The sequence below is a fragment of the Tripterygium wilfordii genome, chromosome 15 (genome assembly GCF_013401445.1).
Source record: "Tripterygium wilfordii isolate XIE 37 chromosome 15, ASM1340144v1, whole genome shotgun sequence".
In the NCBI taxonomy this organism is placed as follows: Eukaryota; Viridiplantae; Streptophyta; class Magnoliopsida; order Celastrales; family Celastraceae; genus Tripterygium; species Tripterygium wilfordii.
The window spans coordinates 795,448-812,304 of NC_052246.1; the positions used below are offsets into that span (position 1 = coordinate 795,448).

Genomic DNA, 16,857 nt, shown 5'->3' on the forward strand with positions numbered 1-16,857 from the left:
CATTTTTTTTGTGCTGCCTAAAGACCTGATGAGGATTGCCGAAACCCAATTATGTGGGCCCATGGTGAAAAAAAGCCCCAAGTCCAATAGGGACAATGTGTTTTGGGACAATAAGGCAGGCCCAAAGGGGCAAAATCGATTGACCGACACCTTATTTTTTGGGTCTATGAACAATATCGCGGCCCTAGTTCAAGGGGCTCCCCCATGTAGACCCATGTGGATATTATACTGTTCTGCGGCCCAACTTTATTTTGCTCCTAATATTCAACTCGTATTAACCTGACGCCGGCTCACTTCAACGTGCCTTTTTTCAGTTATAACCGATTATTTTCGTCTCTATTGTTATTTGTAACTTTTTAATTACCAGTTTTTAATGGATGCTCCTCATTCGCATGGTAAAGAATATAGTGATAATAGCTTTTAACCTTCCAGCCATTCCATTCAGCTTGATACAAGGCCATTCTTCGGTTCTTCCAGCTACAGCACCCACAACATGACCAGAGGATGAGATCTGGTCCAAAGATCAAAGAGCTTTTCCATGTAAGCTCTAGCCATTACAATACAATTACACCATCTTCGCTTGCCGTAGGCATCAAAGCAAACCATGAACAAAGATTATCGTATTATCTCAATAACAAATAGAGAATCCAATTCGAAAATATTAACACATCTAAACAGGATTCCCATTCAATTTAGCGGGAAAAACAATGGCCTTGATATATTGTGCCCCTCTCTCTCCGGCACACGCACACAAATGAAGACCTGGTATTTTTATGTAATCAAAAACAATTTTACTGTCAATATGCCGTTTCATTTTCTTAGCAGTCTAGGCATCGTCAAACATTCCCATTTCACACCAAATATTAAAGCCTAGAGCCAATCATTTTCCACTAGTTGAATAAATTCTACACGACATCCTTAATGTAAAAGATAAGTCCGAGTGGAAAAAAGGAAAAGTATATTGAATACCTATCTCATTGACCATTTTTGGCTTGCGGAACACCTGCAAAACAGTATACAATGAGAATTGTAGACAGCAGATAGTACGAGTTATCATTTCCATGAAGTTGGTTTTAATATATTCACAACTAAACCTTTTCAACAATATGTTAGTTATGCTTGGATGATGAGGATTTGCATATGAACTAACAATAGTATCAACTATCAAAGGCATCAGAAACTGCAGATATAGAACTACTCATTCACGAAGCACATAGCATGTGAAATTCCTAATGATTCAAACCATAATCAGAGTACGTCAAGTTCACTTGCTTTCCCTGCCTTTCTTTTTGCTCTTTTTGGGAGTTGGGAGTCTGACTACATAAAATTGCGCAGATATTGCTTGATAAGCAATTCATATTTACAATGGAAAATTGGCACACAACCTATTTCTGCTTATAATCCAAAGGTCTATGATCCCAAAAAGGAGTTCTACATATATATACATATCATGTGAAATTCCAAATGATTTAAACAATGATCAGTGTATGGCAAGGTTTCATCCACTTTGTCCAAATCAGAAAAACATAAACACGAAAAGAAAGCCACCACGTCCATCATGTGGCTCTTACCAGTTCCCACTTCATGAAATTGAGTAGTTGTTTGACAAGCAATTTAAATTTACAATTGTCAATAGGTGTATATATACCACTTCTGCAAATAACCCGAAAGTCTAGAGTTCCAAAATGAAGTCCTTCTACACACACATTACTCAAAAATAGTGAAGCATTATTCATGCACAATGCAGGAATTTGCAATCATGGTGAAATCATGTTTCAAACACATCAATACTTGCAAGCATGTAAATAATAGTGCAGAAATTTCAGAACCTAAGACAGAACCACTTGTGCTGAAAGAGGCAGGTATGAGGTAACTTCAGAGAAGTAAAATTATCTGTGAGTTTTGACTTTGATAAAGCACCATGGTATATCCTTTCATATTGCTTGTTCCAGGCCCACCCTTGTCCACCTGTAACAAAGAAATTAGGTTTCTACACATTCCATACAATGGAGAATCCGAGAAGAAGGATGAAAGGGACTCTGTAACAAAAATAACAAACCAAACGGGGGGTTTTATTGTCGCAGATGTTCTGGAACAAAGTGACGGCAGAACATAAAAGCAACCACGCTACAACAAAGAATCATAGTCAACGCAATCAATGAATGGGGTAATACATCATCACAATGGAAACTAAAGAAACAAATTATATAGATGTTATTCATCCGCACCTAAACATAGCACACAAAAGGTACCTGGAAAAAAAGAGATTAAAAAGGGTCTCTGCAGCTGAGGGCATCTGGCTGAGGTCTCAGGAACAAACTAAACATTTTCCAAAAGTGGAGAGGGAAACACACAGGTCAGAAGGCCTCAGGTTAGCCAACTACAGAGTTTGCCATGTAAACTGACTAATAAGGTTGCTTACATCCTCACTTGCTGATGGTATCTAAGCAAGCAGATGGCCATACAATGCATCGGGAGGACAGTGTATTCAGTTGTATAAAGTTAACTTGCACAGAGAAAATATAGGGGTGGGGGGGAACGGACCAGTGGAACAGGTATTTAACAGCCCTCACAAGATTAGTGCATCGCATCAAAGCACATGTCCAATGGTTGTGCTGCCTATCACATTGCATATTTTGAAGATTTCATCTGTTTCACTAAATTCATATTTAGTGAAAATGTAAACAACATTTCCATAAATTGGCAGTTACCAGATCACTAACTATGATTGATCTCAAAAGCAACAAAAGATCCTGAATATGCTAAACATCACATTCATTTTAGCAGCATAGAAAATTTAACTAAATTTCAATTATCTGTGACAAACTCAAGTCTGGAAATGAAAGCTTCGTACTACCTATTGGTTAAGGAATATGTTATGACATTGTAGTAAATCGTTAATGCTATCATTTTGCAAAGAAAGATGATCATTTAAGAGAGACAATTTATAAATTTAAATATTAAGTAGCTACAGACAATAACTAATCAAACAAAATTCTCGGTTTGGTTGTCCGTGAGAAATTGAAAGAAAATTGATCTTATCATAACCAATTGCAATATTTGGCAGAGAGAGTGACGCTTTGAGTCTTTGACATCCGACATCTCAATGTGACCAGTAGATAGATGAGGTTGCGACAAAAAGATATTGAAATCGGAAGAGAAAATCCGAATATAACATTATCACAAGGAGACCAATAGATGAAGTTGCGACAAAAAAGAGGTTGAGATCGGAAGAGCAAATCCGAATATAATAGTATCACGATCATATTTATCTAACAGAGAATCGTGTCAATTCTCTGAATTGCGGATTCCAATGATAGGTAAAACGCAATTTCAGTGACCGAATGAAAAGCAACAATCTAAAACAAAAGCACAACAGAGTCGATCAAGCAATTAAATAGTCCAAGAAGATTAAGGCTTACCTAGCGAGATCCAACAATGATGTAGTTGATCGGGATGAAGATCAGCTTCACGAAGAACCCGAAGAATCCCATGCCACGAACCCTATGCTGTACGGGACGCCAGCTTCATGATTTCTACACCATCGGAATACAAAAACGCATCGTGAGGCTCAAAATCCACACCAGATCAGCACACTAGAAGCAACCACTAACTGTTCAATCGGAAGAAATCAAAATCGAAAAGTTACTCTTATACCTTCGAGTTCGTGCTTGTGGCACCTCTTCGCAAGGCGAACGCTGTCTTTGGCGAACTCTCATCATCAGAATACAAAAACGCACCATGACGCTCAAAATCCACATCATATCAGCACACTAGAAGCAACCACCAACCGTTCAATTGGAAGAAATCAAAATCAAAAAGTTACTTTCGAGATCAGGCTTGTGGCACCTCTTCGCAAGGCGAACACTGTCTTTGGCGAACTCTCTGAGCGGATTGAACACTGAATCTATGGTGTCCATTCTTTCACTTCTCTTTCTTTTGAGAAATTTTGAACCTGTTTGGAGTTTGTCAGTATATCGATGCTTTGGAATGGAAGAAGACGGCTCAAGTAGAAAAATGGAAAGCAAAAAACGTATATCTGAAAAAATTTGCTCTCGAGCCATGGTTATTTTCATAAACCAGATGTTAGGGTTTGCTGAGGAAGTGCGGGAGAGGTTGGGAGAGTAAAGTGCGGGAAAGGTTGAGAGAGTAACAAAAAGATACCTAAACCATAAACAAATATTGAGAGAAAATATCCGCCTTTACGCGCCTGAATTTTAGAAAAGAAAAAAGAAAAAAAAATTGAGAGAAAAACCGGTGTGGGACTTTGTTAAGTCTTGTGCTGTCTCTTACCGGGCTTTTGTTGCTGTTGGGTTCATGGTGTGGATACTTTCAAAAGCCCTAATTATATGTGGATGGAATGAAACAAATTTTTGGTTGAATGGGTTTCTATTTTGCTCCATTGTTTTGTTTACTACCACTAAAACTTCTAGCTCAATTGACGTGTTTTCGTTATATTCATTCAATTATCGTGTGAAAAGTGATTTTTATGAATGAAGAGGAAGAGGAAGTTTATTGACACACTGATTTTATACATTTTTATGGACAAAATAACAAAAAGAAGGTGGAACAAACTTCAAACCATTTATACAATTGAAACCTCCTTCCAAGTCAAGAGCAAAGATACTTTTACAAGTATCAGCTTCTATGCTGAAGTTGATCTGGTTCCCAGTTCAACATCTGAATTGCCTGTTTGACAACTTAGTTTCTCCTCTGCTTCCTGCTGCTTCAAGTTGTCATAGAGAGGAGCATTCTTTGTCTCTGGAAGCCACATACTTACGATTCCACTTAAGATAGACAAGATCCCGAATATGAGGAAGGAAAGAGAAGGGCTCACGCGTCCGAGAACAACCAGCATTGGTGCTACTGATGCCCCCAGCATGAGCGCTTGGCGCAACAATGAGACCGCAAAGTTTCTTACATTGGTGGGGAAGAGCTCGACGCAGTATATGTACAAAACATCAAATGCCGTTGAAGCAGCCATGAATCCTACTGCTTCAAGAGTCAGTTGAGGCCAACTCCCGCCAGCTTTATGATCTGTCTTTCCGTGGCCTCTTCGAGAGAAAATGATGCAGAGAATGCATGAAATTCCAGCTAAATATGCAGACTGAGAGAAGAGCAGACGCCGGTTCGTGAAGCTCAAGAGTACACTGCCAATGAAGACTGCAGGAATCTCCATTAGTGCGTTGAGTGCGACTGAGAAATACAGATTGAAATTTAGGTTCTCAACATTAAGTTGAATCCCATAGTAAACAAAACCAACTCCAAATCCAGCTACCATAACCATTATCATCCTTTTCGCTGCCCATTTTGTACTCCACAGACTATCTCTAACACCTTCATCTTCTTCTTCTCCTTCTTTAGCCGCAGATGGGTTTACAAGACTTAGGTTTTCTGGCAGTTTCTTTCCATTAAGTCTTGCCAACTTATTCAGAACTTCAAGGGCTTCCTTGCTCCGTCCCCTGATGAGGAGCCAACGTGGAGACTCGGACACATAAGGGAGTAGTAGAAGTGAGTAAGCAAGAGGAAGAAGTGAAATGATCTTGTACAAGTTTCTCCAACAAGCCCTTGTAGGGTAGGCAATCAAGGGGAGGGAAAGAAAGCCTGCGGTGAAGAAAAAGAACCCGTATTGCCCAACTTGACCGCGCCATTTGCGTCCAACAGCTTCTGTGGAGAGAACAAGGCAGCACATTCCGATACCGGATCGAGAAAAACCATTGGCGAAACGTAGGAATGCATATATGTATACATTTGGTGATAGGGAAGTGAGAAAAGCAGTTACAGAAGTTAAGAGGCATGAGAGTAACACTGCTCTTTTCCTCCCCAGGAATGAATCGGCTAGGCGACCATACATACTAGAGCCTGCAAGACAAGAAATTCACGAAAACAGGCGTAAACAGTCTCTCTACAATGAAGGGAATAGGCAGAGTACTCTGTTTCAACTCTGTACTCTTGTGTAGTATAGCAATTAGTCCTGCTGTTAACAAATTTCACAAAATAAAAGTACCTAAAAGCGAGCCGACGAAGAAAAGTGAGGAGGGGAGTGCAGCGAGGAACTTGCGGTCGCAAATGAGACCCCATTCTGCAATGGTGGAGCTAGTATTTCCGCCAACCCACTCCCAAGTTCCTGGCTCAAATCCACACACAGAACCTCTTCCTTTTCTTTCACCACTAACGCAGAATGATGCATTAGAACTGTTATTAACTCCATGACCGATGTTTTTGCACCTCCAAGCGGGTGGTTGAGCATCACTGAAGATGGTGATCAATGTGTTTTGGGAATCAAACATCCATGCCAATGAAACCAAGAACACATGTAGCAACTGTGAGAACCCAAATGATCCTACATGCCCTTCCATCACTTCATCTACTGTAAGCTCCAACTGGTTTGTTGTGGATGGTGGTGTTTCTTCTTTTTCGATCAAGTTCATGTTTCCTTGCACAAGATTTTGTCCTTCTTCTTCCATTTCTAGCACAGCTTACTTTGTTTTGTTGTTGCTGTTCTTGGAGACCAGGTAGCCAGAGTGATCAAATTTATACAAGAGAGCAACATATTTCTTTAATTATTTAATATTCTACTCCAGTTCAGAATTGAGGGGGAACTGTTTCTATTGGATGCTAAGGCCATGGCATACATTGGTGGTTTTCGTAGGAAAGCACTTCTTTGCTTGCACAAACCACTAACAAGGACTTCTTTTTAATTAACAAACAAAGGAATGATATCCAGTAAAACCGCACTCTCTGTACAACATTGGTACACTACCTTTTTGCCTCCCTCCTTTTTAGACTCTTTTGTGCTGGTGTTAGGGAGGGGAGGGGAGGGGAGCGTTCTGTTGGGGAGATATGATGATGGGACATGCATGCTTGGTGTCTCTAAGCGAACAATATACTTTTGTCACCCATCTAAACCTAAAATCTTAAGGCAATAAGTTATGATCTATCCTGGTATATTAAGTACTTAACCGTCTCATACTTAAGTAAGGTTGAGATTTCAATCGTATGACGGAATTCTGGAAATTCCCAATTACCCAAAGTCTATAGTTTTCATCAAATGGTGGAGAATGAAAACACAAAAGTGTAGCATGATCTCTCAAACCATTAGATGAGAATTGTAAAACACCCAGATCCATGTCAATCACCATGTGTATCCCAACATGAACTCTCTCATTCCAACGGCCGCAGACATCGCTGCCAGTATTCTCATATGAGACCCAGTTAATCAATTACACGTGCATATTCAACATGTTACCATTAGGATTACTCTGCATATCAAAACTAAAGAGCTATCGAGAAAAAAAAAAACAACAAATTTTTATGCATATACGCGTGGAACTTGCTCATCCAGAATTCTTTTGTTTTGGGTTCGAGTCAGAATGCACTATCTTCTCTTTTAGTAGTGCTAAGACTTTAGATACGTGCATTTGCTGCAGATATTGTTGGAGGACATCACCATTTAGTAAGTTAGTACACCTAGACTTATAAACAATATGCAGAGTCACTGAACAGAGATGCAAAAAGAAACTATGAAACAACTGAATCAAAAGAACTCTTAGTTTATATATGTGGCTCAAACCACCCAGCAGAGATACGCAAAGTAACATCACTAGGAACAGAAATGGCATAATGATTCAATAAACACATATATAGGGATTACGTGGAATACATGATCCCCCAGGCGTAGGGAAATTAGGTGTTTGGTGGACACGTATAGAGAGTGTTCATGTTTCCATCAATAAAAGCTCTCTCTTGCTAGTCAAGTGCCAATTGACGTTAATCCACTCACTAATAAAGGTAGTAATCTGAAAAAGAAAACTTCAACACGGCACCAACCAATATAAGGTACCAGATTGATCTCTAGTGCGTATATTACCAAAAAGGAATGTGGTAACTATAATTCATGACTTGTGGATGGAATTAGTTGCAAGTGACGAGTGACTGAGCCAAAATGTGTGTTATTAGCTTCAAATCTCAATTTCATTAATCATGCATTTCATGCTGCTGTAAAGCAGGTGACCCTCATTAGAAGCATCATTGCAGACGTGTCACTAACAGTTGTTTATGAGTGAGTATACATATATGCTTACATATATTAGGCAAAGCTCTCCTTGCAGCCACGTTCTTGGCTTTAACCCAACTTACTTACCATATTGTCACGAGGAAAATTTCCATGCGGGATTTGACGCCATGATGCCGGAATTTAAACTCATATCAAACTTGTCACTAACAGTTTTTTTCTGAGTATACATATATGCTTACACATACATACGTAACATCAATACCTGCATTAGTTTTTCCAACATTAACTGAACTTGCAGAAGATTATTGTGGGCCCCCATTGATAATCCATCCTTGGTCATTCAGTGGGCTATTGTAGTAGGCCTAGCCCAGGTTCATTAAAGTCATATTTAAAATTAAAAAAAATAAAAAAACCACTCGCCGCCTTGTCCGATGGACTACCCTACCGCACCATTTAGCAAATGGGCTGTATCAAAGTTTAGAAGTGTATAAGATAAAAAACCAAAAAAGTAGGACAAAAACAAAGTGCCAACTTTTTGCGGTGATGTTTCAACATATAAAATTATAAACCACAAAATCAAGGATTTCAAGGAATTATAGGGGAAAAAAAAGGAGCATATGGATTCTGAATCTGAAGTTTTATTGGCTCACATTTTCCTTTATCATAGATGTTACAAGTTCTCAATTCTCATGTTTCTCTTTTATAGCATTTTGTGGATGACATGTGGCAGCGAAGGATGGCCCACATAAACACACTTTAATCAGATTGTATTCAATGGGTGCCATGAAAACAGATCGTATGGATCAGCTTTGCACCTTTCTTATCCACCAGAAATCTCTACATCCTAAACCAGGAGAGAACTCAGAAAACCAGTCTCGAAGCAGAGGAGAAGATACAAACACAGAGATGTTACAGAACCATAAGGTCTTGAAGCAATCCCCCTTTCAATTTCTTAATACTCCCAAACCATCAGCATCCCCTCTACAAGTCCATATATCCAATCCTCCATCTTTTCATAACTTAAAACAACGATGTAAAGTATCTCGAAGAGAGCTTACCATTTCCAGTAACTCAACATTGTTTCTTCTCTTGGCTTCCCAGAGCATAGACTTCTCCAATGCACAAGCAGAAGAGAGTGAGGAGGTACTGAATACCAGTCAAAATGATAAACAAGAAGAGACAATGACTACTACAACAGAAGAGAGTGAGGTTGTACAGAATACCAGTCAAAATGATAAACAAGAAGAAGAGACGATGACTACTAGTACTCCAACCTGCAGCAATAAAGAAGTTACCAAGCAAGCATTTCTTGACATATCGATTGATAGAGAGCCTGCTGGTCGCATTACAATTGGATTGTATGGACACGATATACCTGTTGGGGCTGCTAGGTTTAGTAGTCTTGTTAGCGGACCTGCTGGAATTAGCTACAGAAGAAAAGAGTTTATCAAGATAATGCCAAATTATGTGCAACATACTGGGGTTAGATCATATGGTGTTGATGCAGAGCTTGCATATAGATCTGGAAGCGACTTTGCGAGCGGAAGTCTTGTGCAGGAATGGGAGAAAGAGAATGAGAAGTGTCCAGGGACTAAGAACTTGGCAGGCACCGTGAGCATTATTGTGAGAGACCCTTCAAAGCCACCTCCAAAGTTGAAGCTAATTGCAAAGAATGGGAAGCTGGAGATTGATCAAGAGGAGATCAGAGCAGACCCCAACGGAACAGAGTTTATAATAGCAATCAATGATTCACCGGAGCTTGATTCATCGACTCTGGTGGTCGGAAGAGTTTTGGGAGGCATGGAGGTTGTAGAGAAGATTAGACAAGTGAAGACAGTCCAGGAGAATACTAGCTCTCCTTATTTCAGGTGCATTTCACATCCCTATTCCCAACACGGTTGTTGGTAATTCAGTCAGTTCGATAGCCTGCATAATATAATAAAGCCATCAGGCCACTATGGAAAGCATAGAAAGAAATAAATATGAACATGCTCTATCTGATATCGTATTTCATGAGAAACTGACCTCTTTCTTTATTTCCTTTGAGAGCAGGGCAGCGAAGCTAATAGGAGATAAACGCGCTGTTGTGGCCGAGAGAGGATTCAACCGCCCTTACTCAAAGGTGGTTGTCACAAATTGTGGCTTGACAGGATAACATCAAACACCTGTGGCAAATGGAAATCGTTTTTTCTGTTCTTCGATTTTTGGGTATGCTGTGACAAATTTTATATGCTGACAATTCTATCTATATTCCTCACAAAAACTCATCAAAGTATGTTACACAGTAAGTAGGCTGATGAATGGAATTGGGAAAATGTTACAGCTGAACACTTGAGAGGCCTTTTGCTGTATTAGTAGGAAATTCTAGTTCTAGACCTCATCACTGTAATACATATAGTTCCCATGGGTTTCAAAAGAGTACATGGTAAATTAAGTAAATCATCTATTGGAAGCTACACATCAAAACATCTGCGAATGGAGAGAATTCCAATTTCAGCCATTGGTGGAAAATTGTGAGGACTTACCGACACCCCACTCAAATCAATCAATGGCGTAGACTGAACTTCAGCTTGATCCATGGGTTGGCCTTATTCTTTTTGCAGATGGAGAAGCAAAAAGCCTTCTAACTGAAGTAATGGGATCATCCAACTGTCACGAAACATAAAGCATACACAAAAAGCAGCATCAGTTGATAATATGATAAAAATTGTTTTTACGGCTTCGAATTTGAATAGGTGGTCATGTATCCCAAATCCACTATGTTGCCATCCATATGATGGAATGACATTGTTGAAGACTTGAAGTTACAGTTAGAGCACTACAGCTCCCATAAAACAGTAAAAGCAGGGCTGCGAGGTACCTGAATTAAGGAGGGCGATGAAGTAGTAGTTGGTGAAGAGTGAGAATTGTCTTTCTGACGCTGCACAGCAGATAGTGTCTGTTGCCAACCAGGAGCTGCATTGCCAGCAGATGCAATCCAGGGGCAAAAATGTCTGTGCTGCCTGATTAGATCAAACTCCATTAACTGATCTGATGGGAGTTGCTTTGGATTCTTTCCTGGACAAACAAGGGGTTTTAACATACTTAAGTACCAGAGAGAAAAAATAGTTTATGTACTTGATGTACAAGAAAAAGAAGAAAGCAGCCACATTGAATTTAAGGAAGTGAGAGATGTAGCAACCACATCGCATTTCTCAACAAACATCAGTAGCACCGGAATAGGGAAAATGGTTCCAGAACATATGAGAAACAAGCAGAAATGCATATCAACTCACATATAAGAACTTACGAGAAACAAGCAGAAATGCTTCCAGAAAAACAATTAGTCCATTCACAGAAAAATCATGTGTATGAATTATATGGAAGACAAAGGCGTAGCATAATCAATGCATAAACTATAGATGCCACATTTTGCGACAGTTGAAAAGAAAGAAACTTGAAGCCAAAATTTTTACCTTCACTTGATACACTGGTAGGTCCAATATCAACATTTCCATTGGCTTTCAAGTAAGAAGGGGTATTTGAAGACTCTAGATGGCTAACTGAAGAAACATCTGCACTGCATGATACATCTGTTCTTGAAACCTGACATAAGAAGGCAATTGCCAGATTTTCACCATCAATAATGAGTCAATTTCATTGCTTTTACACTTCATAATTGTCACATAGGATATGTGAAAGTGTATGAAAATCTCAAACCTGCAAAATGCCGGAATCATCTACCGCTGAATGAACCAATCCATTTTCTGCATTTTCGGGTAACCTATCCCTTTGATCAAATTCTGGTACCCTACCATGTGTGCTCTCTGTCTGTTTTTCCATAATACTATCATGTGTAACAATTTCAGGCAAGCTTCCACGTCCATTCACATTGTTTCCTTCCAACAATATGTGCTCATTATTTTCATTGGTACTAGTAGCACCATTCTCACGATTGTTGTGGTTCAAGCAAAGGGATCCATCGGTGGGTGTATAACTTCTATACTGTTTCTCATTACATCCTTGGCTATTTTGATCAACTTCACTAAAATTGCATTCTTCGCGGTCTTTTACCATCTGAATAGAACTATCATTCTTGGGACCAGATTGGATGCTCTCTTTACTCTTATTCGTACGGTCTCTAAAACTAGAATCATAGGAAAGCCTGGCCCTTAGGTTCCGGCCAAGAACAGGGAAGGAAATTGTTGCTTTGAAGTTCTGTTTTGTGGGTGGAGGACCTCCAGCAATAGTCAAATTGAAATTTGAAAGTCTCTCCATTGATGATGATGCACCATTTGTAGTATTTACGATAGCAATGCTCTTGTCAACATGATTCTCGCTGTCTGTATCATGAATTTCAGTATTGTTTGCACCATTGCCTTCTGTAAAACCAACTAATCTGAATGATTCAAGAGGACGAGGAAGTGTTGAAAAGATCCACAATCCCACATTGGCTCCACAAAGCCTACAATCTAAAACAACAGACTTTGGATCAGTCTGTTGTCCACAAAGAGAACTGGAGTCTTCACTTGCCACCGTAGTTTCATCTGTACCAGCAGCATGGCTACTCATGCTGACATTCTGTCCATCATCAACTACCTGAGAAATAACGATATCTGCTTCTTTTAGTGAGTGCTTTGGTCTGTCCTTGCAGTCGACCATATAAGGTAAAGGACGTGGTTCCCAGCCGCATAAACCTATGAGCTTTAGTGCCTGCAACAGTTAACACAGTTCATTATTTGACATGTAGAACGTAAGAATGCTGAAGAAACAGGTGGAACAACAGTGAGACTAGCATGGCCAAATTCAAATAATAAAGTCACATGGTTCGACACCAGAACTCTATAGAGGTAAAAAAATACCATCATTGAGCATCTTGCGAAAAAAAAAGGGCAGACAAGAAAAGGTAAGGTACTTCACATAAGACCACAAGAAGAAAAATTAAAAGCTTTCACATTTTAACTTGTGGATCATGTACAAACATGATAAGTTCCAAATGAACTAAAAATTATTTTACCAACATCAGCTAACCTCAGTCAAATGGGATTTGAACATAACTGAGAGCTGGGATCAAGCTAGTTTTCTCCAGAGAATTGAACCATTGGGAAAAAATAAATAATGCTTTAAACGAAAAGAAAAATGGACCATCTTTAAAGATACATCAGAAAAATTGCTGATAACTGCAGATACATCAGCAGAATCTCTGATGACCAAGCTACATAATATGAAAATGTACTACGGAAAAAGTGAAGCTCCTGAACAATACTATCACATAGATTTGGAAAGGAAAAAAAAAGGAATCTAAATGTACTAAGAAACGGCTTATATGGAGCACAAGTTTTGATTTATAAAGAGCCATTCTATCAACTTGAATTCATGATCTCTACAAGTACAGGAGCTGGAACCTGAAAATACAACTTTGCAGCATCAGCTTCACCTTCGTCATCAAGGCATTCTATTTGGCAGACATTCAAAGATGAGTTTTCATTCTCGAGAACTGAAGATTGTCTAAGAAATTCTTCCAGTTGAGTGCTTCTCATGTAATCAACAGCTGAAGATGAAACAATTGGAAGAGCCGTAAGCTGCAGGAGAGCAGACAAACGTCCTTTCAGTTCATCAACTAAAACCGGAGGTGTTGTGGGGGGAAACTGTGCCAATGATTCATCACAAGCATTGTCAATCCATGGACAGAGTAATTTGTGTCCATTATCCAGCTTCAAGCTAAATACCAAGGCGGCCTTCTCAACTGAAAACACAGTAAATACATCCAACCAAGATAAAATTATCACCACGAGCTCCATTATTCACCACATATGCCTCATAATTGCACAGAACACCAAAAGAGAAGTATGACATGCCTTGCTGCTGCATCCAAGATGAAGGTGTAGAAAAAAGAAGATGAGATCCACATGCTTCACAGGCTATGATGTCCATATCTACATTGATCCAACCTCTCCTAGCACAATTTACTGCACTCACAGCCTAAAAATAATGAAACAAGCTATCATTGAAAACTTGAAAATAACTTCACAACTTCACAAAGAGAAGGCACTTTTTACGTAAAAGACACAACATAAATAATCTAAAGATATTAAGAATAGAGAAACTATTCAACCATCTCTTCTTGCATATACCAAACAAAACCAAATGTTCTCTTCACAGCATAGGAACGTATAGATCCATCCTCATTATAATGGCTGTCGCTAATATTACTAATTTTCTCACAAAGGCTTTAATTGAATTGATTTCAAGAAAACTAAACAATACCCAGTTTGGTGACAGCACGGTTATCTGTGCAGGCCAATGTAGAAGGTGATCTTTTCACCTCCAAATGATAGCTGACCTAGGTTCCAAGCAAAGATGCCATCACATTTCTCACAAACTTATTTTATGCTTTTCTTGAGAAAAATTGGAACATTGCAGAAGGCATCAACTTGAAATGCTTTATAACATGTTATCACCGGAAGGAAAATCATAAGTGTATAATATGAACCACATAGTAAGATAAAATATGCAAAATGAAATGTCAATCTTGTATGCCAAAATGACAATAACACAGTTATCTCAATATTAACCCAGTAGAACCTTTGGCTTTGCAAACCACGTCATAGACTTGAATGTGGCCAATCTCCTCATAAGGTCTCCTCGATCCCATGGTCTGCATAGCGGAGCTTCTGACTGTCTGATTGGAGCAGAATGCCGCAATCTCTCAACAATATCCACTCTCATTCTTGGATCCACTAATGCCAATGCAGTCGATGGATTTGGACGCTTTTTGCCCCTAGAAACTTGGTCTCCAGAGACACTATCATTCAGATGTTATTATAATCAAAATGAACGATCAGCAGCTCAATGAAACAAATAATAATACAGCATTTTTTTCAGCATTGCATTAAATGTTACCAATGGTGGCCTCCCCCTAAAAACGGAATAAATATCAAAGTTGCAGATGCAAAAAGCCAACTGCTACGGGTTGTTCTAAGCCAATTCTCAAGTAAAACTCCAGACTGTGAAACTCATTTTCAATGATTCTTCTATCTCCAACCAAGCAATCCATGAGATAGCTAAGTGAACAACATCAATTGCATTTATTATTCCCTAATGATGAGTTGGCAGGACTACACTTTCAGCTCTTGTCCAAATAACCAGTGCCCTAGATAATCCAATGAGCTTAAGAGCACCTTCTCAAACCCTAAAAACTAATAGCGAGCCTATTATTTAGCTCCTAAATTCAATTTATGGCATAAAAATTAAAAAAACCAAAGAACTCTGAGTGAGATTTCAGTTTATCTAATTAATTAAAGAAATCAGAAAATCGATTTCGCTATTCAATCAATTCCGTCCCGCGAACAGTGCACACTGATGAGAATAATTTAATTATTTTACAAAGCTGAGGTGGAACATTAAGATTAAATCAATCAGATAAGGAAACGAAACATCCAAAATCGATTATCGAAGAAATGCTTTGAATCGGAACAGAGACGAGGGAAGGGTACAAAGAGAAAGAGAGAAGAAAACCTGGAGGACGAGAAGGAGGAGGTCTGGATGGTTTTAGGGGCATGAAATAGCTTGTCCATGATCGAGTGAAATCGCTTCTCAGAATCTTCCGCCATTCGTCTGTGATTGCAACAGAAACTCTTTCGATTGTTGCAAGGGAAACGGAAAGCTAAATATGAGCAAAGGACTTGTTCGATCAGCTGCGGTCGATGGAAAACAAACCAAAGACCTTTTTGCATCTCCAAATGTGGGTCCAATCTATTGGACTCAAGCGGCCCATTTAGTCGCATTACGTCATGGGCTAGTTGGTTTGCTGACTTGCATCTCCAAATATGGGTCCAATCTATTGGACTCAAGCGGCCCATTTACCCACATTTTGTTATGGGCTAGTTGGTAAGGTTACTTGGACCTAATAATTACTATGTGTGGAACGTGAGGACTACATAAAACCAAAGGAATAGTCGAGGACGAGCACCTCTTTAGAAGAAGAAAAAAAAAAAGAAAAAAAAAAAAAAAAAAAAAGAAAAAAAAAAAGGCATGAAGTGAGCACTATATGAGTATAGCACTATATGAGTATATGGTAAGCAACTAAGCATGTTCATGCAAAATATGCATGTTTAGTTTAATTCAGTATACAGCAAATTTACATAAAATCTTGTTCCATCATGTCATGTGCGGCACCGGCTAAGTAGCTAGCACAAAATTACTTATTTCTGCATTCCCAATGAGGAAAATTAACCAATTAAAAATTCATGTAAGTATCAAGTTGACAAATTAATTACATATATAAACAAGTAGAGACCAGGCTTCATTTACCTAGAAATGGCTTGCATTAATACAAACCCTATAATATGTATATGTATACATATATTATATATATGCCTCGATGAAGGGAGGGATCCTTCATGCAAATATATGTGTATTTCAAATAATATTGCCTGTTTGTATTTGTTAATTTTCAACCCGGTGACCGAAACCAGTCAATATATATATAGTCTCTTAAATATTCATTGATTTTTGAAACTCCATATTCCGGGCGTCAAGCATGTCTCCTCCCTGCCAAGTAAACGGAATAATATTGCATTTTTCGCTCCATACTTGGTGGAAATCCACCAATTACTCTACAATTTTGCTAGTTCTAGTTGATATAAATTTATATTTGTGTACCAATAGTTACTAGATCTACAACTTGATCAAGATCCAATTTTTCTAATCCAATTGTTGTTACACTTCAATTAATCTCTGTGTGGGTTGCACGAAGTTCCATAATGCCATGGAACTGTCATTGCAAAGTGTGTTAATTATATTTGGAATATAACTGTGTGTTTTGGGTATTTAGGGATTAAAATTATGAAATGCTACCT

The 16,857-nt window shown here is 38.8% G+C and overlaps 3 protein-coding genes across 14 annotated transcripts; 1 reads left to right on the forward strand and 2 right to left on the reverse strand.

Annotated features, from left to right (window-relative positions):
- Positions 1 to 1,888: 1,888 nt before the first annotated feature.
- Positions 1,889 to 6,483, reverse strand: LOC120016013 (organic cation/carnitine transporter 1). Of its 11 annotated transcripts, none has more exons than XM_038868572.1 (6): positions 6,008 to 6,483; positions 3,658 to 5,862; positions 3,423 to 3,536; positions 2,253 to 2,319; positions 2,060 to 2,127; positions 1,894 to 1,968 (listed from the first exon to the last, which is right to left on the reverse strand). In XM_038868572.1, exons 1-2 carry the CDS (start codon positions 6,465 to 6,467, stop codon positions 4,646 to 4,648), a joined length of 1,677 nt encoding a protein of 558 aa, XP_038724500.1. In that variant the 5' UTR covers positions 6,468 to 6,483; the 3' UTR covers positions 1,894 to 1,968; positions 2,060 to 2,127; positions 2,253 to 2,319; positions 3,423 to 3,536; positions 3,658 to 4,645. The 11 variants fall into 11 exon arrangements, with proteins under 11 accessions (XP_038724498.1, XP_038724500.1, XP_038724496.1 ...); XM_038868568.1 differs by having other exon boundaries at positions 2,253 to 2,649; XM_038868575.1 differs by lacking the exon at positions 2,253 to 2,319.
- Positions 6,484 to 8,568: 2,085 nt separating this feature from the next.
- LOC120016738 (peptidyl-prolyl cis-trans isomerase CYP26-2, chloroplastic) lies at positions 8,569 to 10,392 on the forward strand. Its single transcript, XM_038869647.1, has 2 exons — positions 8,569 to 9,885; positions 10,070 to 10,392. The coding sequence occupies exons 1-2, from the start codon at positions 8,792 to 8,794 to the stop codon at positions 10,170 to 10,172; spliced, it is 1,197 nt and encodes a 398-aa protein (XP_038725575.1). The 5' UTR covers positions 8,569 to 8,791; the 3' UTR covers positions 10,173 to 10,392.
- On the reverse strand, positions 10,349 to 15,703 carry LOC120016737. Of its 2 annotated transcripts, XM_038869645.1 has the most exons (8): positions 15,515 to 15,703; positions 14,582 to 14,801; positions 13,855 to 13,978; positions 13,402 to 13,742; positions 11,717 to 12,709; positions 11,473 to 11,602; positions 10,878 to 11,074; positions 10,349 to 10,666 (listed from the first exon to the last, which is right to left on the reverse strand). In XM_038869645.1, exons 1-8 carry the CDS (start codon positions 15,607 to 15,609, stop codon positions 10,583 to 10,585), a joined length of 2,184 nt encoding a protein of 727 aa, XP_038725573.1. In that variant the 5' UTR covers positions 15,610 to 15,703; the 3' UTR covers positions 10,349 to 10,582. The 2 variants fall into 2 exon arrangements, with proteins under 2 accessions (XP_038725573.1, XP_038725574.1); XM_038869646.1 differs by lacking the exon at positions 14,582 to 14,801 and having other exon boundaries at positions 15,515 to 15,652.
- Between the last annotated feature and the right edge of the window lie 1,154 nt (positions 15,704 to 16,857).